Source organism: Cajanus cajan, chromosome 11 (assembly GCF_000230855.2).
Source record: "Cajanus cajan strain Asha chromosome 11, NIPB_CcT2T_4, whole genome shotgun sequence".
Classification (NCBI taxonomy): Eukaryota; Viridiplantae; Streptophyta; class Magnoliopsida; order Fabales; family Fabaceae; genus Cajanus; species Cajanus cajan.
The window spans coordinates 42,220,111-42,242,389 of record NC_138527.1 but is presented as its reverse complement, the minus strand read 5'-3'; the positions used below and the strand labels follow the sequence as shown (position 1 = coordinate 42,242,389).

General features: G+C 29.2%; 1 protein-coding gene and 1 pseudogene across 1 annotated transcript; one reads left to right on the top strand and one right to left on the bottom strand.

Annotated features, from left to right (window-relative positions):
- Nucleotides 1-12,953: 12,953 nt before the first annotated feature.
- LOC109801457 (kihadalactone A synthase LFS) lies at nucleotides 12,954-17,606 on the bottom strand. The gene is made up of 11 exons (XM_083067120.1): nucleotides 17,410-17,606; nucleotides 17,068-17,245; nucleotides 16,885-16,962; nucleotides 16,696-16,747; nucleotides 16,340-16,461; nucleotides 14,410-14,501; nucleotides 13,967-14,025; nucleotides 13,755-13,811; nucleotides 13,616-13,661; nucleotides 13,383-13,462; nucleotides 12,954-13,204 (listed from the first exon to the last, which is right to left on the bottom strand). The coding sequence occupies exons 1-11, from the start codon at nucleotides 17,473-17,475 to the stop codon at nucleotides 13,144-13,146; spliced, it is 891 nt and encodes a 296-aa protein (XP_082923246.1). The 5' UTR covers nucleotides 17,476-17,606; the 3' UTR covers nucleotides 12,954-13,143.
- Nucleotides 17,607-18,338: 732 nt separating this feature from the next.
- Nucleotides 18,339-20,565, top strand: LOC145953558 (putative sugar phosphate/phosphate translocator At2g25520 pseudogene; annotated as a pseudogene).
- The last annotated feature ends 1,714 nt before the right edge of the window (nucleotides 20,566-22,279 follow it).

Sequence of the window (22,279 nt, the reverse complement as noted above, 5' to 3'; positions counted from 1 at the left end):
GCCTTGTAACGTTATTTCACTAATTCTAATGGAAATCAAATATTAACATTAATTACGTCAAAATCAGACTAAATTGACTCGTTTAATAATAGTGCGACTAAATTAAACAATAGAGACCAAATGAATAATTAAGCCTAATAAATAAATATTTTTATCATATAAATTATATTATAATTAAAATTCACAATAAATAAAATATTTTGAATTTATAAATTATATTATAAATTTATGATGAATAATCTTCATTGTGATATAATATTATGTTTAATTCTTGATAATTTTTTTAAAATACTAAATATAATTTATAATTTTAAAAAAAATGATGAAAGAGATAAAAAAAATAAAAAAAATCTCTAAAAACATTTTTTTAATAAAAATTCACAAAAACACTTTTATTTAATATAGTTATTACAAATTATATAATGTGCGAATTATAAATTACTCAAACTATTTTAAACTCCTCAAGCATTTTCACTTGTTAGTAGTTACCATTGAAAAGAAAAACTTGGGAAATCTTAGGATTCATTTACTTTTAGTATACTTTGTTTTATTTTTCACATAAAACAAAAAACATAATAAAACATATTTAGTTAATTTGTATAAATATTTGTCTTGAAATATATTTTAATAATTAAAATTTTAATTTTCTAGATTTAAAAAAATGTGCTAACCCTAATGAGTTTGCTAACTCAACTCATAAAAAAAAATATTTCGGAATAAAAAATACAATTCACCAAAGTACCGCCACTTTAATTCCTAAAATAAAATAAAATAAAAACTTAAATAATAACGCAGCTCTTGTGATAGAACCTCTTCTTCTTTCATTTATACTAAATTATATAACCCTATGGCATTGAGTAAGTTTTCCATCTGTTTCTTTTCTTTTCTTATACCTCTAGAATCTTCGTATCCCACTTTTTATAATCAATTTATGTTCCATTTTCAAAACAAATATACTTTTTAAATATTAAATATTATCACTTAAAAAATACTTTAAAAATAATTTTTATAAAAAAAAATCAATAGATTGATAGGTGGGGATACCTTGTATATTATATACTTCAATTTTTATTTATTTTTTATATAACAACATACTCATTATTTAAAGAAAAATATGTTTAACAATGCAAGGAATCACATGTTGAATAGGATAGATGCAAGGTGAATTTATTGAGTTAATCATTCATACATTCTTAATGTAAAGTTTTTTACACTAACAATCAATCAGATCTTTTAAATTATTTTATTTTATTATTATTTTATTAAATAAGCAATTGATATGATACTATTAAAAGATATTATTAGTTGTCGGTGTAAAAAAAACTTGAGTTAATCACCTATATATTATCAGTATAAAGTTTTACTGACAATTAATCATATATTTTAATAATATAATGTTAATTACTTATTTAATAAAATAAAAATAAAATAAAATAATTTAAAAATATAATTAATTATTCATGTAAAAAAATTTATATTAATAATATATAAATGATTTACTAAAAAAACTTTACACCAATATATACGTGATTAACTCAAATTTATTTGCCTCTTAACAAATGCATATAAAGTCTAAAAGGTGTCCTACAATGAGGCTTGTTAACTCCAAATTTCGAGAGATTTAAGAAAAGTTTGTGGAATTTGTCCCTTACCGTCATGTTTAAAGAAAACAGTTGGACTTCCTTGTTTTGTTTATTATCTACTCGATAACTATGAGAAGGCCGATTGCTCCTCCTTCACAAACACTAGACAGCTACGTTTTGTAATTCACCATACTTTTACAAAATTATCACTTGCATTTCTTAAGCAAAAACTAATTTACATTAAAAAAAATAATTTTCATAATTCAATCTCTATCTACTAATTTATATTTTACATTAAATTTCAATAACTCAATTATTAAATTACATTTTTTATACATAAATAAAAATCGTAAATTTTTTAAAAATTAAAAAATTATTTATTACTTTATTTTATTAATTCAAATTGACAAATAATTATAATTTTTTTTTATAAATTTGTACCGTCTCAGTCAATTCTCGACCAAGTGTACCGTCTCGGCTTATTCCCGATACGTACACTCGGCCTATTGTCAAAGTGATTCAAAGAGGGCAGTTGCTTTAGCCTTTTCGCCTTACAGGCTCAAGGCTGGAAGACAAGTGTACCGTCTCAGTCAATTCCCGACCAAGTGTACCGTCTCGGCTTATTCTCGATACATACACTCGGCCTATTGCCAAAGTGATTCAAAGAGGGGAGTTGCTTTAGCCTTTTCGCCTCACAGGCTCAAGGCTGGAAACCAAGTGTACCGTCTCGGTAAATTTCCGACCTCACCCTCTCCCTGATAGTGGGCCGACTACGACCTCGACCGACCCCCTCTCTTTAGGTCACTCGGTTTACGCCCGAGTGCTATTTTGGCGTGAACCAGCTCGGCCCCACCCCGATTTCCCCAGCCCACTGGACCCACTCGGCAAAAACCCCGACTGGTCCCTCGGTATGGAGAACCTTGACCAAAACCTTATCTATAGTCCCCACGTTCATCAAGTATCTTAAAAAATGATAACGGTTAAGAAAATCTCCGTATTCAAGGGGCCCATGAGGCCCATGAACAAAGTAGTATAAAACCTAAAACCCTAAAGCTAAGAAAGCAGATTACACTTTTGAATGCTCTGACTTTGAGGCTTGACCTAAGAAAAAACTCTAGCGCACCCCTGGGCCGGAACAAAATTAATTTGAAATAATAAAATAAAATATTTCATATTTTTTATTTTTTAAAAAAATTGTAAATTTTATCTATATACTAAAAATTTTAAATTTAATAATTAAATTATTAAAATTTAATATTAAATATAAATTAAATAAATTTAAGTAGATTTATATGAGTAAAACAACGTAACAACTTTTAGTACTAGTATTTTTCTTTACTTGTCTTTTCATGTCACGTATTTATTATAGTAGTATATTTTTGTATGGATAGAAACAGGTAGCCATCGATTTTTAGCGTGGAAAACGAGGCAAAAAAGTGTGTCTAGTGACTAGGTGAAAATGATTTTTTATTTGTTTGCCATCATTGAATATCTCATTTTCTAGCTCTAGTTCTAACTACGTTTATAATTGGAGATTCAAAGCTGTATGGCAGTGCCTTCATTAATGTTTTGTTTTGTTTGATGGAAAGGAGAGCAACAGAAGAAAATCGGCAACAATATTTAAGAATTGATTTAATAAAAAATAAGTAAAAAATAAACTAAAATATATAATTTTGTAATAAAATAAAATAAATAAAATAAAAAATAAAGTAAACTTATATTTTTTTATATTTATTTCACATATTATAATTTTATATGTCTCTCAAATTTTATAAGAATCCTCTTAACTAAAATAATATAAAAAAATTAATATAAGGTGCACTTCTAATTTATCGGAATTTTCTTAAATACTCCTTATTAAATACAAATATATATTTTTTAAAAGAAAAATACTGTATCCTCCAAAAATAAAGACCAAAAAATTATTCAAATAATTAAAAAATTATTATTTTTTAATAAATTTATTATAAAATAATTATTTTATAATAATTTTATTAAAAATAATAATTTTTTAATATTCAGAGCGTTTTTGGGCCTCCATCGAGGCTGTAGCAAATAGCAATGCTCTTTTTAAAATTTACTCTTCTCTATTTCCTTCCTATTAAACAACGACACCAAAAGTGAGGCCAAGTAATGATAGGTCAGAGTAGGGTTACAGGTACAGCGGCCACATTTAAGAAGAAAATAAGTGTAAACCCGCCACAATGCCACATGTTTATCTCTCGTCTTTTTTTTTCTTTTCACAAAGATCTTTAGAATCGGTGATTTGATAAATTCCGTAGAAACTAGAAAGTAAAAAATATGCGTTATTACGAGAGGTAGATAGATATATAATGGAAGGATAGGTTGAAAAATAATGATAAATAAAGAGGGTCGGTGGAAACAATGAAACAATCAAGGCACATTAATGGTGTGTTTGAATAAAAATTTTAAAAATTTGAAAATTTGAAAATTTTGAATTAAGTTATTTTAATTTTAATTTTTATTATTTTTTAAATATATTATTTGAATATGTCAATTCAAAATTTATAATATTTTTAAAATTTTAATTTAAATATGGTAATTTAAATTTTATTATAAGTAAATTTATTTGATTTTAAATATATATATATATATATATTAAGATTTTAAAATTAAATTTTATAAAAAAATATTAGTCCATTTTTAAATATTTAATAGTTTTAAAAATTAATTTAGATAATATTTAATAATTTAAAACATATTTTTGAATATTCAATAATTAAGAGATAAGAGAGATAAAAGATATATAGGTAAAATAAGAAAAAATATATGAAAAATTTTAAATTCTTACTTTTTTATTATAGAATTTGAAATTATACTAATTTTAATTATGAATTTTACAAATGTTTGAATTACAAAATTCTAAGTAAGTTCTTCATCAAAACAAAATATTTTATTTCAAGATATTCAAAATTTTTCAAGAAAATGAATTATTGTATTTTAAATTCTCCATCTAAACATACTATAAAACTCAATTTATGAATCAATAATGCTATATATACAATTGTACGACTTATACAATATCATGTTTTATATATACCTCTCTTCATTATTAATAATATTTATATCTATAATAAATGAAGTGATGAAAAGAGATAATTATAAAAGTGATGTCATATATTTTTTGTTATATATATAACATTATTCTTTGTAAATAAAACTCACTAAAACTAAAAAAATTAATGTAAAAAATTACTCATTTATGAAGATGAATCATTCTAAAATAAGAAAAAAGGATATGTAAGTGTAGTATCAATTGTGTAAAAGTGTTTTATAATGAGAACAAGTTATATTTTTTATAATTCTCGAGTGAGATACTCATATTTATAGAGTCATACATATATAATTTAAATTTGATACAAGCTATTATTCTTATAATCATATTTATTATGATAAAACACTATTGATCCTATTAAACGATGTATGAAATCATCAATCAAATTTTCTTTCTTATATTAATAAATTATTTTAAAATAATTTATTTTATATTATTTAAATGTCTTAAGAAATTAGATTAAAGATCTAATTTAATTTTATAAAATTAATTTATCAAATAATGATTACTCTTCATTTATATATATTAATATGAATTTTGGGATTTCCTATAAAATGTCAATCATAATGCTCAAAGAAAGACATAAAATGAAGCAAATAATGCTCAAGAAAGACATAAAATGAAGCAATGTCGAATTGTTGTCCCTCAATTATTCCTTTCAAAAGCATAAATAAACAACACAATCATTAATAACATAGTCCATACAAAATTATTATTCAACATTGGAATTTCTACATCGATTATCTTAAAACCGATGTGTAACATGAGAAGGTTACATTTTTTTGTAAATACATGTAAATAATTACATCAGTTCAAAGGAGAACTGTCGGGTGTGGCGAAGCAAGGTCTAGAAGTGCTTGTGGGTGGGGTTTGTCGATTGCGTCTCTATGAGCGTTTTAAGGTTCCAGAAGATTTTAGGTGAATTGTAGTGGCAACTCTAAGACGTTGAGTTGGCTTCAATTGGGTCCATATATGATTTGGTGTACCTTTTAGTGTAGCTTCAGTTTTCGATTGTTCGTTCATGTTGGCATGGTTGTTGTAATATCCTAATGTTTTTAGATAACAATATTTTCAACATTATTATTAAGTATATTGAAAATTTTAGTTATGATAATATATATATATATAAAAGAGAATAAGTATAATATTTTCAATATATATATATATATATATATATATATATATATATACAAATTTTATTATAATATTTTTAGTGAAACAAAATTTTAAAATATTTATTCCTAATTATATAATTATCATGATTTAACTAATAAAATAGAATCACTTAATATTTACAATTTTATTATTTTAAATCAAATTCTTAAATTTTAGTTAGTATAATTAAAATACTAGTGTTTTATTTTATAAAATCTTATATATATATATATATATATATATATATATATATATATATATATGTGTGTGTGTGTGTATGTGTGCTATCTAATTATATTATAAATATTATCTACGAAAAATAGTTTAATATAAATTTGCATGATGTTATAGACATATAAAATAAAATGGTTCAGTGGTTTAACTAGTTATGCTTAAGGACTACATGTACTGGGTCCTGGATTATAAATTTTTATATGAATAATTAAAATTAGAAAACAGGGAATGTACAGCGGATGTCTATATATGTATACATTCTGATAAGTGTGCATTTTAAGGTAAGGGGGAGGAGAACCTTATCTCTTTAAAATTTTATATATTATTATGTTTATTTATTTATGTTATTTTTTATGTATATTTATTTAGTGGGGTGTCCCTAACCACATTTATTTGCTTAATCTATGATTATTTTTATCCATATTAATTATTAAAGTGTTCATATTTTATATTGTTTAATTATTTTATAATGATTGTCATTTTTATTTATATCATTGATATTCTTAATATATTCTTTTTACGTAAATATATTTATAATCAACTATGATATAGTTGTGATATCTTGACTCGTCTTGTTATTTCTTCACATATTTATGAAGATAAATATTATTCTATGGTCATAGAAGATAAAATTTGAATTATTTGTAACTGGAGGTTTGACCTTGGGGATTTAAATGAGTAATAAATGAAGGTGAAATATCCTATTGTTGATTAAGGTGAAATATCCTTTTATTAGTTGATATGATAATGCTCATTTATCCTGACTAGTCACTACAAGTTTAATTTAAATTTTAATGTTAATCATTATTAATATATATATATATATACATATTTTTTTTTATTAATTATTGCTACACATGTTATGTAATTATAAATATTTATTTGAAAATCGTTCTCACTCCTTATGTTTCTTGTGTAATAAAATCATAAAAATTATTAAATAAATATAAATGGATGTTCCAGCGATTCCCGCTCCTTTTCCTTCGGTAATTTCTGCAGTCTTTTCTGCCACAACATGGAGTGTTGATGCTCTAGCCAACTCAGTAACTTTCAATGGAGTAGCTGTGTCTTCGTTCACTTTTTCTCCATATCAAGAAATTTTCAAGGTGATAGATGGACCCATCGTTGTTACTTTTTACTTACCCCCAGCAAATGGACCCATCGTTGTTACTTTTTACTTACCCCCAGCAAATCATGTGAACCTTATCGTAAATTTGTTCCAACCACCCATGTAATTATTATAGAAGTAGAAAAAGAAAAACTATGATATGTAGATAGGCATGTAATAATCTGTATTATATATATATAAGGAAAGCAACTACGCGCGTAGTAGAAAATACTTATGGTATGGTATAATGTATAATATTATTTTACATGTGTTTTCTAGCTACAAATATTATATATAAAATATTACTGAGATTAATATTAATACGATTAGGCGTTACAGTTGTTACTTGCAATGATGTTATCACATATGATAGAAGCACAAATAGTTACTGGTTCATTAAGTTCTATTACTATAACAAGATTGCATGTTTGCATATGGATACCCGAGGTGTGTGAAATTGATGTCATTTATGGCCTTTGTGTGTTTCTTTATTTCAGTGTCTTTGTTTTTTTAGGGAGATTAGGATGAACAAAAGTTTGTGTGTATGTGTGTTAGATTTAATTGTTGGCTAGTGTGATTTTTTTAACTCATTTACTAATGTTTAAAGTATTTTTTGAAAGGGCTATACCTGAGGTGACTTTGTGTTGAGCATCGGGGGTTCCGCTTTGGGTCCAAGCCCTCACGATTTTATTTTTATGTCTCTACATTGGTCAGATATTGTCTGCTTTGAGCCCAAGCCCTCACGGTTTTGCTTTTGGACATCATCCAAAAGGCTTCTCAACCAATAGAGACAATTGTGTATATATAAACTCATGTACATCCTCTTGTTTGAACGATATGAGACTTTGTTTACATCCCAACACTTTGTAGTAATGGTCAGATATTGTCTGCTTTGAGCCTAAGCCCTCACGGTTTTGCTTTTGGACATCATCCAAAAGGCTTCTCAACCAATAGAGACAATTGTGTATATATAAACTCATGTACATCCTCTTGTTTGAACGATATGAGACTTTGCTTACATCCCAACACTTTGTAGTAAGTGATTGGTTTGTTTAGTTGCTTGTTAGTCCTTTCTTCAATAGGTAGAACTAGAGATACTAGTGGAAGTTTCACTTGAGATTTTTAGAAATGTTATTCATATTTTAAAACTATTTCTTCTAATGTTTAGCCACGATGCTTTTATCTCTCAACTCCTTTTGACAATGTTTTCTCACAGGTTGGTGGAGAATGCCTTACCTTTGAATAGTTGGCCTTAGTCTTGGAGTTCTACTTAGTCAGAAAATGGTATAGTTTTTATTGTTGCTTATTGAAACTTAAGTTATTATTTTCTCAAAATTGCTTTGCTCTTAGTAATTTGAATATTTTGCTCATGTGAACTACACCATAGCAATGACTCTGACTAATGAACTTTATGCTACTGTATGTTATCTTGTTGTAAAGGTTATTTGCCTTTGGCTTTGGCTGCTTTTATTTTGAAAATTTTGTATTTTTTTTTTCTGTGTTTTCCTCTCTCTTGTAAGTAGTTATTCCTCTGTATATATAACCTTGTGACCCGTCTGCGTTTTACCCGTGTAATGAGTTACCTTGTTCATACTTTTTGAATATATATATATATATATATTAAAGTGTGGTGGAACCAAACCTAGCCCACAAAAGAACAGTACAAAGTAAAGTAAAGAAAAAAGGAACAAAAGTTGAGCCTAACTACAAAACCAGAGTCAGCACCCGAAACCAATGAGCAACCAAGTCATGTTATATTGCAGCATCATAACCCGCTACTACAAATTGAGAGCAAGGATCCAACATGCATATCTAGAAAAATGTCAGCCAAAAAGAGGTGGACATCAATTGTCTCTGTAGCAGCAACTGAACCAGATTCAGGTTGATCAATCTATGATTTGCACCAACAATCAAAAGCCAGATGCAATGCTGGGATAGTAACAGCAAAAATAGAAACCAATAACAAAACCAATATGCAAGGGTCTGCTGCCAGAACTGCAGCAGGAAAAAGCCATTGTTGCCAAGAACAACATCTGGCTAACTAAACCAAAAACAGCAACAAAAATTGCATGCTACCAGTTTCACCACCCAGACCAGGAATTCATCATGAAAATTTAGTGGACTTAGCCACACTAGATCGGGTTTTAAGCACCAAGTCCTCAACTTAAACCTTCTTTTTTCGTTTTTTTTTTTCCTTTCTTTTCTCGGGAGTTACAGGCTGAATAGGAATCTCTTCATGAGCATGCCATCCACTAGCTACAAGGAGTTGAAAGTCCTGTTGGACTGAAGAGTCAAACTAAGACATCTTAGTTAATCTGCACTTGATCTTGAACCTAGTTAGGCAAGACATCAAAATTATATTGTTTGAGACAGATTCTTCGTATGAGTCAGAATCCAAATTCGCTAGGAGGGACCAGTCCTTGTGTTTTGCAGCAAAACCAGGATCAAAATTGCCCCCAGCTTTCAATACAGGTTCAGATGCAGTCATTTTGTCAATTCCCTTTTCAATTGAATTTGAAGGACCATGTTCAAAAGCTAAACCAGAATCTGAGACAGCCTGAGCATTGAGCTTTGCTACGACAACATTATCACAAAATTTAGTTGGAATATCACCATCTAAGACACAGTCCTCAGATGTTTGTAAGCCAACAGCATGTACTGATACAATGGTGGTTTGTTTTGCTGCATCAGCAACTGAGTCAGTGGGGTTTGGAATAAAATCAGATTTATTTTTGGGCGGCCAGTTGGAAACTTCCCTAGGACTAGCACCATTTGTTGAAACAAGTGCAACATGAGATTGACAACTAGAGCCTATCACAACAGAAATATTATGCATTGCTGCGACAGTAGGACCACCAATATCAATAATCAAATTCTGACCGTGATCAACAGTTGAGACATCAACAAGCCTTAGAACAACATCATGTTGTGAGTTAATTTGTGAGTTTCTACCATCAACAACACCAGACAGTGAGACTTCCACATGTTTATTTTTACTAGGAATAGCAGCAGTACCACCAAACACTCCAACCAAATCATAGACAACACCATCATTAATTGGAACAAGACCATCCTTAAGGCTAACCGCAACACCAACATGTGGAACATGACCTTGCTGGATAACAAGAGCAGAACCAACACCACCAGCCTTGGATTCTGGGACAGTTTTAGACTTCTTTCCTCTAGGATCTGCTACAAGGAAATTGATTGATTGATTAGCTTATTGGTTATTTTGTGAAAGTGAAGTAGGCAAGTTGTTAAAAAATAGTTTGCAATTGTGATCAACCATGTTTTATCTGTTACACAAATATTGTATTAGAAGCTTAATTTTACCAAAAACATTCACTACAGATGTTGATAGAAACTTGGATTTCTTTATTAAAATACGAAGAATAATTGTAAAGTACCAATATTAATACCAATAACGTGTAAGGTGAATAGTATAAGCGATATGAGAGAAATTATTTGGCTATTCACATTTGGGTTATTGGAACTAATTTTGAAAGTTAGGTATTAATTTTATTTATTAATTTTTTTTATTTTTAAGAGTTTGCAATTAATTAATTTTTATATATTGTTTGAATTAATACGTACATAAATAATAACTTAACGTATAATTTATTTAAAAATATACAAATAAATTAAACTTTCATAATTTATAAAAGAGTTCTGTTCAACCATGTAATCTAATAAAGATAGACTTTAGTTTAATTTTCTTTTATCTCCATTTCGATTAAACTCAACTCCGAATCCATCACATTGTCGTGCTTAAAAATGACAAAAGAAGTTCTTATTTTATTTTGTTGGTAATTAACAATTCTCAATAGCCTATAAATGTTTATGGGACATGTTAAAATAGCCTATATAAACCCTATAATCCAAATATATTTCAGTTTGATTAGATTGATTTTCAATTTTTCGACCATAACTATATTTTTTGTGAACAGAATAAATTATTAATATCAATAATAATTATTATTAATAATAAAAGTCTTAATATACGAATTCAAACAATCTATCAATGTTCAATAACACAATAATCACAAAATCATTAGCTTAAAAAAAAAATATTAACAACCAGCAGTTTCAATTTTCAAGTACCTCAACACTCAATATATTTAGCATTTTAAATTACAAAAAATTTTGCATTGATTAATCAAATGATTTTTTGTTTCCTAGGAGAAAGATGAAAATTAGTTTTAATGTTTGTGGCGGAATAGTGAACATTGAATTGTAATTTAAGTTGATAAGTGATACATGTAGACATTGGACAATTATTTCAACCAGTTAAAAGAATAAAGATAAAAGTAGGGATGACAAATAAACTCGTACCCGTGGGTAATACCCGAACCCGTCCCGACTTTGACGGGAAATACCCGATTTGACCGGGTACGGATACATGTATGGGTAAAACTCAATAAATTAAACCGGGTACGGGTACGGGTACGGGTATGGTGTCATACCCGTACCCGTACCTGTACCCGATTTAGTTATATTAAAAAATTTAACATTTTATTATATGTAATTATTTATTATAATGTGAAATATTTTTATAGTTGTATAATTATTAAGAAATCTCTTAGATTAAAATATGAGATAAAGAAATAATCTAATTATAATTATAATATAATAGAAAAATAATTTAAAAATATTATATATTTTTTTTGCAAAAAAAAAAAAAAAATTTACGGGTAAATGGATTTGTGTCGCGGAGACGGGGACGGGTATCATAAAACCCGTACCCGCCCCGCCCCGTTGCCATCCCTAGATAAAAGTGATAAATATCACTTTAAGTATAGGCGATTTAATTTTAATACTATGCTAATAGGGTATTTGATTATAAGAAAGTGTTTGGTTTGATTTAGATTGGATAATTTTTTCATTAGAGCCCAAAAGTGATCCAATCCAATTAAAGAAAAAAAAACAATTTTTTTTTTAATTATTTTCAACCTTTACATTCAGTTAATGCAGTTTACATTGTATTGGGTCATTTATAAACATCCCTACTACAAAGTACAAACCCAACCCATGATGTTGAGGGTTGGGTAGGCAACCAACCCATAAAAAAAATTTATAAATCATTTTTTTTATTATTCTTAATTTTTTTTCAAATTTTATGATGAAATAAAATTAGCATGTTATTGCTTCGAGTGAAACTAACTCAATTTCTATAAGAAAAAAATATTATATTCAAATCTTGTAGATAGAAAAATGTAATTGGGAGAGGTGTCACTAAAAATGACTAATAACATAATTATTAACAAAAAATAAAATATTATAAATTAGTAATAAATCAAATATTCAATAGAACATATATTTAACAAATCTGTTAATAATAATAAAATAAGTTAATCAATGACTTTAAAATAAATTCCTTTTTCTCTCATCATCTTTTTTATTTAATTTTTTTTTTCTAGTTCTCCATAAATTTCTTTTCAAAACCTCTCATTATCATATAGATCACTCACTTCATTATCTTCTCTCTCTCTCTCTCTTTTAAATATAGAATCCTAGAGTGCCGCTTTCTCCTAGTAGATATTAACACAATTATATGTAGTGTTTTCTCATAATGTGAATATTTATTTTATAATTTAGATATCAATATAATTTTAGAAATTTTGTTTTAACATGGAGTATATTCAACCATATAGGAAAACAATCCCTTCGATCATGTAGGAGAGTGTTGTAATAATTTATATAATTTTATCCCATTCCAGAGGCTATATTTGATTCTTTATTCTATTGCTCCACATTAAGACTGAAAAAGTTTCCACCACTAATCCACAGTTTAGACCTGTTTTGTATCAAGCACTAAATAAATAAAACTACACAAACATTAATAACATAGTCCATTTTACATAGTTACAAGTTACAACTATAAATAATACACAAGAATGACTTAAAATGAAGCAACATCCTCTAGTGAGTCTGTGCCCCTCACATCTTTCTTTTAAAAAAATGAATAGATGGAGCATTTTAAATCTTTTTCAGACTGGTGTATTTCTTAAAAGCTCATCCATGTAATCTCCACTACGAATTGGAGCGAATCTACAATGAAACACGAACAAAAACTTATGAGTTATATCACCTAGTGTGCAGAAGTAAAATTTAGGAAATATATCCAACTAGGACAGTAGTAAGTAATCTTTTTGGGACACTTGAATTTTAGTCTACTTAGATGAATTAAGATTTATGAATCCTAATAAAAGAAAAAACTTATTTCTACCTTGGAGGAGATGATTCGTTGCAACAACTTTCTATGCATTCCACCACACAATCCGGATGAGGGTCTAAGAATAGTGCCATCTACAAAATAGAATTTTCTAACACATTAGCAAATCATGCTAATATAACAAAATTTCGCTAAAATAAGGAAAAAAAAACATTGCAAAATTTTGGTCTATTGAGTAGAAGCTTCTCCTAATCTATGACACAACTAAGAAAATTAGTTATGGTTACCGAATAACGTTCTTTGCCAGTTCGTTTAACTCGGTGCATTGTTGACCTACAAAATTAATGACAGATAAGTTGAGAATGACATTATTTTTAATAGAAACAAACAATAGATATCTTTGAGCTAATTGATAATGAGAGTTACTTGTACAAACAATTTGTCCACCTCTCCATCAAATCTCCAATGTTCACAATAAAGGCCCTGAAGATGCAAAAACTAAAAACATTACCACTAGAAAGACACAGCAGATGAAATGTAGAATTTAATATAACTTGATGGTGTAGAATAAATAGTGAGATTCAAATTGGTTTCAAAGCATCAACGAATTATCCACAAATTTATTATCATGAACTCACCCCTCCATGTGAGACACATCTTCCCAGACTAGTGGTTGTTTTAACTTGTCCCAGCATATCTAAAAATATGAAAATGAAATATTAGAGTCTTTGATTACAAGAACAACAAATTGAAGAAATTATATATTGCTTATAGGACTTAAGTTGTGGATGAACATATTTTGTACGACAAATATATTTGCAGGATGCGATGTGATAATAAGATTAAGACTTAATCACCAAGTCAAAGATTATTTAAATAAAAACTAAAGATTATGAAATTATAAAAACTAAAAAGAAAATTAAACTTTTTAAATAATGTGAGAATTTTTTTATTAGGATACTCTTTTTTTAAATTACTTCTGAATTTTTTTCATATAAAATCTCATCAGTGAATTTTTCTACTCCATTTTTAAAGTTGCATCAAACAAGACACTCAAAAGTCAAAACGATAAAGTAAGAACCTGTAGTCCTGGGACTCCTTGAGTCATTAGGAGGGTAAGCGTGCCAGCATCTGAATGAGCAGAGCATACTTCTTCGTGATATCCTATTTCACCTAACAAATTCGAAGGCATATTATTCATACAATAACATCTTATTCAAAGATTATTGAAATCCTTAACCTTATGCCAATAGTAAAAATTGATAGGCCTCAATAACAGTTATATGATTTTAGTTCATTAAATTTTAATTAAATAATTTTAGTTTTTCAATCTTTAATTAACTAATTTTAGTCTTTAAACATTATAATCGTGTAATTTTAGTCTTTTAAATATCACAATTTTATATATTTTTATCTATTTAAGTTATATATATCAATAATTTTAATAATAATAAACATATATCATTTAATATATGAATAAAAGTTATAGTATGTATATGTAACTTAAATAGGTCAAAATTTATATCATTACAATACTTCAGAGACTAAAATTATAAAATTATAATATTTGAAAGATTAAAATTATTTAACTAAAATTTAGAAAAATAAAATTACACAGTTAAGATATTTGAAAGAATAAAATTATTTAATTAAAATTTATAAACTAAAATTACACAACTGTAATACTAAAAGTATAAAAATGCAATTAAGCCAATTTGATAGAAAGAACTTGGAAAAAGCCTCTTCTAATGTGTACTGCACAGATTGAACCATGAAAACTTACATGAGAATTTCAAATGAATTTAGTTATGTTTGGATTAGTGGGAAGATATAAAATAGAATGGAGTGTAACAACGTGATACGAAATAAAACCTAATAAAATTTTAATTTTAAATGGAATGAGTTGTAACTCATTTATCTAAAAAAAAATAAAATCATTTACGTTAATAATTCCCATAATTAAAATATAAAAAAAAAAGTATATGCAAAAACATAAAATTTTTTTTTAACAGTATCATCTAATCACAACGTATATGTACAAACTGTCATATATGAAACTGAATGAGTTCACACAGTGATTATGCATTTGTCTCCCTCGAGAACAATTTATTTGATGAGAAATCTCGTATTCAATCTCTCATATGTGTGAAAATCTGTCGGATCAACAATAGTTACAATATCATAAATGAAATAATTTGTGACAAGAAAAAGAAAAGCTATCATATATATATATATAGACGTGTGATGAATTTGTTCATTTTAATAATAACCACATGCAAAATCAACATCGATAGTGTAAATTCTTACATATCTATTAAACTCTACTTTAAATGTGTTGGAATTTTCATTGACCATGGCATGCGTCCTTTTAAACATTTCAGCAATGAAATAAGTAAGAGAAACTAGCCACAAAAGTTGAATCTTAATGTACTTAACAATAGACCATATTATAATTTGCTAATAATTAATACACAATCTTGGAAATTATATTCAATCAAATTCCAATTCAGGAAGCAAGAAGGAATGCCGTCCCTAAAAGAAAAAAGAGCAAACATGTGATTTTCCATCACCACTAGATAGTAATTGAATTCAACTAAAAACAAATAGATAATGTTGGATATAAACTAGAGAACAAATGTGGCAGCGCGCATACAGATTTCCAAGAGTCAATACTTTGCACTAAAAGTCTAAAACCATGGTTCAATTAATGCCCATCCAACGTTAAGCAAGTAAAACAACATGAATCATGTCAACAAATATTCTATCTAAAAAGATCTGAATTCCTCTACGTCAATCTATCCCATTTTCTTCACTAACTGCCCTGAAATTAATTGCATATACCAGTAAGAGCCTTAATCAAGAAAACAAAATACATGAAACATAATTCAGTTTCAATCTGTTAGCTCATAATTCATTAACAAACCTGAAATGCTCATAAAAACAAAAGGCACACAATATTTGAAGCATATATATAAATGCTATGATCTAAGTCAAAGTGAATGGTTGTAAACCTGGATAGCGCAAAAGGCGAAGAAAAGCTGATGGTCTGTCCACAGCACCTATCTTCTCAAAGAAATCATCATCCATATTCAAGGAAAGGGCAATTAGGGATAACAACTTTTTTCCAGCTCCACTGTGTCAAATAGTTATATAAAAATATATAAATAATATGTTATTATATATATATATATATATATATATATATATATATATATAATTAAGAATATAACAGACAAAGTTGGGATAACAATCTCAAAATACTTGGAGTCAAATTTTTAAAACTGATCAAACATGGATGTTAAAATAATTTGGAACCACGTGAACATAATGCATAATAATATTGGAGGGGGAAAAACAAACAACTTACAAGAGTTTCCAGTAGAAAGATTCTATTAATGGTCTCCAATTTTCAAGTGATTCTGAAGTGTCCTCGCAACACAAATATCTCAAATAAATCTCATGTACATCACATGTATATGTATGCAGCCACAAATGGTTCATATATAAAATGAAACCAATACAACTTAGGATAGTTAGGTGAGAAGCATATAGATACCATCTGAAGGCCATTGATTGAGATTAGCATTTGTTGAATCAGCCATTGGACCAATATAAAAGCTCTCTTTTGAATCTCCTGATCAACATTATTTGCAGTGATGATGACAATTTTCCTTCTTTCTAGAAAATTAACCATTAAATGATAGTGTCTTAAATTCACAAGAAAAAGAAATGAAAATACCTTGGAGGCCTAAAGTAGGATCCTGAGGAGTATAACCTCTAAACTCCTTGCGAGCCAACTTCATTTTTTCGTCAAGTGGAAGTGAGAAGAACCTTCTACTCTCATCAAAAGCTTTCAACATGTCATTATTCTCCACTCCATGGTTCACAAGGTAAAAGAAACCATACTCAATGCACGCCTATTAGTATAACACACTTCAACAACATCAATTAACCATCATGTTTCCCCGTGCTATTATTTCACTACCTTCAATGTGTATTAATAATGTTCTCATTTCTTTTAATAAAACATTATGTTTGTATTTAGTTGTATTAATTATAAAAGAGAAGAGAAAGGAAGAACCTGACGGATGGAATTGGCAGTAGAAAGACGATCAGGTGAGGAAAGATCTATGATAGGGAGTTTCATTGTTGCTGATTTCTTCTTCTCTTCCTTTACTTAGTTACAATAATAGCATGTTCCTGAGTCCTGCAAAGCTTACTTTATTTCCAAACGTGGGGTTGCTTAAATAATTAATTAATATTAACGGCAATATGCGTGGCATATATAATATGTGATGATTTTCATATCCTTACGTTGCAGGAGGCCGGAATATGATGAGGGATTGCCTCCAAATCCAACTTAAAAAATAATATTCGCAATATGTGTGCCATATATGATTTTATATATATATATATATATATATATATATATATATATATATATATATATATATATATATATATATATATATATATATATATATATATATATATCGTGACAGATCCATAAATTTTATATAGTAGAGCAATAATTATTTATATATTTATAATATTAAAAATTTTACAAATAATTTTTAAAAGTATAAATATATATATCATAATTATTTTTTACAAACTTTTATATCTATGCTTACGATTAAGGATGAAAATAAGTTAAGTCAGATTATGTGATATTATAATTTAGTAGATTTGAACTTAACTTTTTATAAAAAAAATACATGTCCTAAATATAACTTATTTATCTATCATAAACATTTTTAAATATTTAGTTAGAACTACAATCCTAAAAATATACTTTATAATAATTTAATACTAATAAAACATAAAAATAAATATGTTAAATTGTATAAAAATCAAGTTTAATTTATTTATAATATAAACATATTTTTAATATCTAATATAATAATTTAGATGATAATTTATTTCAAAATATATTTTATAATAAAAATTATAACTAGAATATAAATCTTCTAATATTTTTCATTTTGGTTTTTTTAATCAATGTTAGGCATGGCAACGGGGGATCAAAATCTTCTGTCTCCAATTCCTGTTCCCAAACCCTATCCCCCCAATCATAAACTGCCACGTCATTACATTTATTTTTTATTTTTAATTTTAAAAAGTGTAACCTGGTGGTCGTTCTGCGCCTCTCTGGCGGTGCTCCTGGTGCACGTGCTCTGGCTGGTGGAGCCGGTGGCCATGTCGAGGGAGGTGTACCTCTCCTCGGTGGTCCCCATCGGCGCCCTCTACTCCCTCTCCCTCTGGCTCTCTAACTCCGCCTACATCTACCTCTCCGTCTCCTTCATCCAGATGCTGAAAGCCCTGATGCCCGTGGCCGTCTACTCCATCGCGGTGCTCCTCAAGAAGGACCCCTACAACAACTCCACACCATGGTGAACATGCTCTCCATCTCGCTCGGGGTGGCCATGGCGGCCTACAGGGAGGCCCGCTTGGACGCCTGGGGCGTCCTCCTCCAGCTGGGCATCGTGGCCTTCGAGGCCACTGTTGAGATTTCCGTTGAAACACTTTTGTTAATATTTGTAAATTCGTTTAATTCTATCAACGGTCTCAAACACGGCAAGTATACCGGTCGTTCAAGTAGTAAAAATATCGTATCCACAGGGATTAGAAGGTAAAATAAACATTTATTGACTATTCGTGACTAAAGAATAATTCCAATTTGTAGTTTGTCATGTGAATGTGAATTAAATATTATGACTACTGGAATGAAAGCTATAAAAATATTTGTTTGAGAGTGGAAAAGGTTAGAAATGATATTGTGGTATTGTGAGGTTGTGGGGGTCAGATTTCACCAAACGTAACACTAATGTATCCTTAATCTCTTGTTACATACATTGCTTAGTCAACCCATAAGTTTACTCAAACCTAATCCCTTAGAGAAAGAGTCTAGGTGCGGACATTGAATATCAATCCCTTGAGTACCCAATATCTACACCCGCATTACGGGCTAGGGTTTAAGACTACTAATGGGTCAAGCTCTATCCCTAGATACAATCTCCACTAGGCATATGTTCCGGCCAGAACTAGTTTCAAGGGTATTTCCCAATACTCAATGGAACCTTAAATCATGCAAAGGGTGATCAATCCAAAGCAAGCATTAAGCGTAGAAACGTACACAACAAAGAATGAAACAATACATATATATATCATTAAAAACATAAGAATTACAATAGAGTACGTTGGTTACATCTAACCCCACAAAAATGGGTGGAACCACTCAATAATGAGGGTAAATACAAAATAGAGATGAAAGGAGAAGTGAAGAACCGAAGGAAAGATTTGCACACGAACGATCCCAAGCCCTGGGAATCCCTTCCGCAGCTCCTGGAGGCGCCCAATGTGTGAATGAGGGTTTCTCCCTCGAAAATGGCTTCAAATACGAGCCTGGGAGATCAGATTAGGGTTTCGCGCCCGGAGTGTAAGTCTTCGCGCCCGGAGTGTAAGTCTTCGCGCCCGGCGCGTAGTCTTTTGAACACTTTCTGCCTCATTGTAAGCCTGGCGCAATTCCATTTTACGCCTGGCGTAATGTCTTCCAGAGAGTTTCAAGCCTCTCTGTCTCGATCACGCCTGGTGGAGGTAGTCTCGCGCCCGGCGCATCGTGACTTTCAGAGGTGGAACACTCTGTTCTTCTCAAGCCCGGCGCAGGTCATCTTGCGCCCGGCGCAGCTACTCTGCTCTGCTCCCTACTCCTTAGATTTCCAATCCTAAGGTCTTCCATCCTCAATTCACTAGCTCAATACCTGCACAAAAAATGAGGTGTATTAAGGTATTGTTAGCTAAATATGGGTTAGCTACATCTGCATACAAAATGAACCAAAAAGAGAACAATTATATTGCAATGGTTCAGAGGATAAGTGGAATTGTTCAATAAGTCTCATCCAAAAAGAGGTAAAATTGAGACTTAACAGCCACCCGCCTCGTCATGATCCAGATCCTGCTAACCTCCAAGGGGATCTCCCTCAACCCCATCACCTCCCTCTACTACGTCGCCCCCTGCTGCCTCCTCTTCCTCTCCGTCCCTTGAATCTTCGTCGAGTACCCCCTCTTCCGGGAAACCTCCACCTTCCACTTTTTAAAAATAAAAATAAAAAATAAATGCAATGACGTGGCAATTTATGATTGGAGGGACAGAGTTTGGAGACAGGAATTGGAGACAGAAGATTTTGATCCGGCAACAGGGGGGGCGGGTTTTACATTCCCGCCCTCTCAAATTTAAACCGCCCCCGCCCTCGCCCCCGCCCCTAATACCTGCCGAGGATAAAATTTGGGTCTCCATTCCTGCCCCCGGCGGGGTTCGGGTTTGCCTGCCCCGCCCCCGCCCCCCTCCTATTTCTTTTTTTATAAAATAAATATGAACAATTTTGAAAAAAAAATAAAAGAAAAGTAAAATAATATAAATTTTTAAATATAAATATTTCTAATTTTGGTTTATATATATATATATATATATAAATAATTTTTTAATTATATTATTAAGCGGGACGGGGACGGGGGTGGGTATGGGGGCGGGGGCAGGGGCGGGGGCGGGGTGGGTATTAACATCTCGTCCCCACCCCTGCCCCCGATTTTATCAATCAGGGAAAACTCCGAACCCGATAAACACGGGTTTTCCCCATCCAAATCGGGGCGGGTACTCACGGGGGCGAGTTAGATTGTCATGCCTAATCAACGTATACAATTTTACAATCTTTATTATTTTGATTGTTTTCAATCAATGTATACATAAATAAAAAATACAAAAGGTAAATATATATGCCGCAAACTTTATTTTATCAAGAATTAAACTTTTTAAAAATTTATTTCCTTATTAAGGAGTATTCTTTATCATATATGAGAATTAATCTTCTTCGAATATTTGATAAAATATCAAATAAATGAACAATTCTTTTAAATTTATATTTTATAATATAATAATTTAAATATATATGTTTATTTTATTATAATATAACTTTTATTTTTAAAAATATATTATTGTTTTAGATAAAAAAATATGTGTGTAAAATGATAGTGGGGGCATGTGCCCCCACTCTCTTCTACATGTATCCATCACACACTATATATATATATATATATGAAGAGGGATCCGTTTATTCTAAAAGTAAGTCTACCTAGACTTACTCCATTCAATAACTCATATTCTACATCAAATGTCAATGATCCAACTGTTGAATTTAAAGTTCTTAATGCATAGATCAAATATGCTAATTTTTAAAAAAACTAAAAATCATTTAATACTTCATTTCATTAATTCAAATTGACAAATAATTATAAAATTATTTTATACATTGATTTGAATTAATGAAATAAAGTATCAAATGGTTTTCAATTTTTTTTTAAAATTTACATATTTGATCTATGCATTAAAAATTTTAAATTTAACAGTTGAATCGTTGAAATTTAATATAGAATATGAGTTATTGAACGGAATAAATCTTAATAGACTTATTCCTACAATAAACATATCACTTCTCTCAATATATATATATATATGGGGAATGCTAATATACTTCCACCTATTTTTTAGTGAGAATATGTTAGCAACCTATACCAAAATTTTAGGACAAAAAAATGACTCATCTTTTTTTATTTGGTTAATTCGTACAAAGTATATTATAGTAATTTAATAGGAGAGAGATAAATAAGTTAGAGAAAGAATTTAATAGGAAAAAGAAATGAGTTGGAGAGAGAATTTAATAGGAGAGAGAAATGTCTTAGAGAATGAAGTTAATAAGAGAGAGAAAATATTTTTTTTTTCATTTAAAATTAATTTAAATTACTATAATATCCTTTATACAAATTAACCAAATCAAAAGAATTGAGTGATTTTTTTTCCTAAAATTTGGGTGTAGGTTGTTAACATACTCCCACTAAAAAATAGGTAAAAGTATATTACCGTTCCTCTATATATATATAAGCAAACATATCACTTC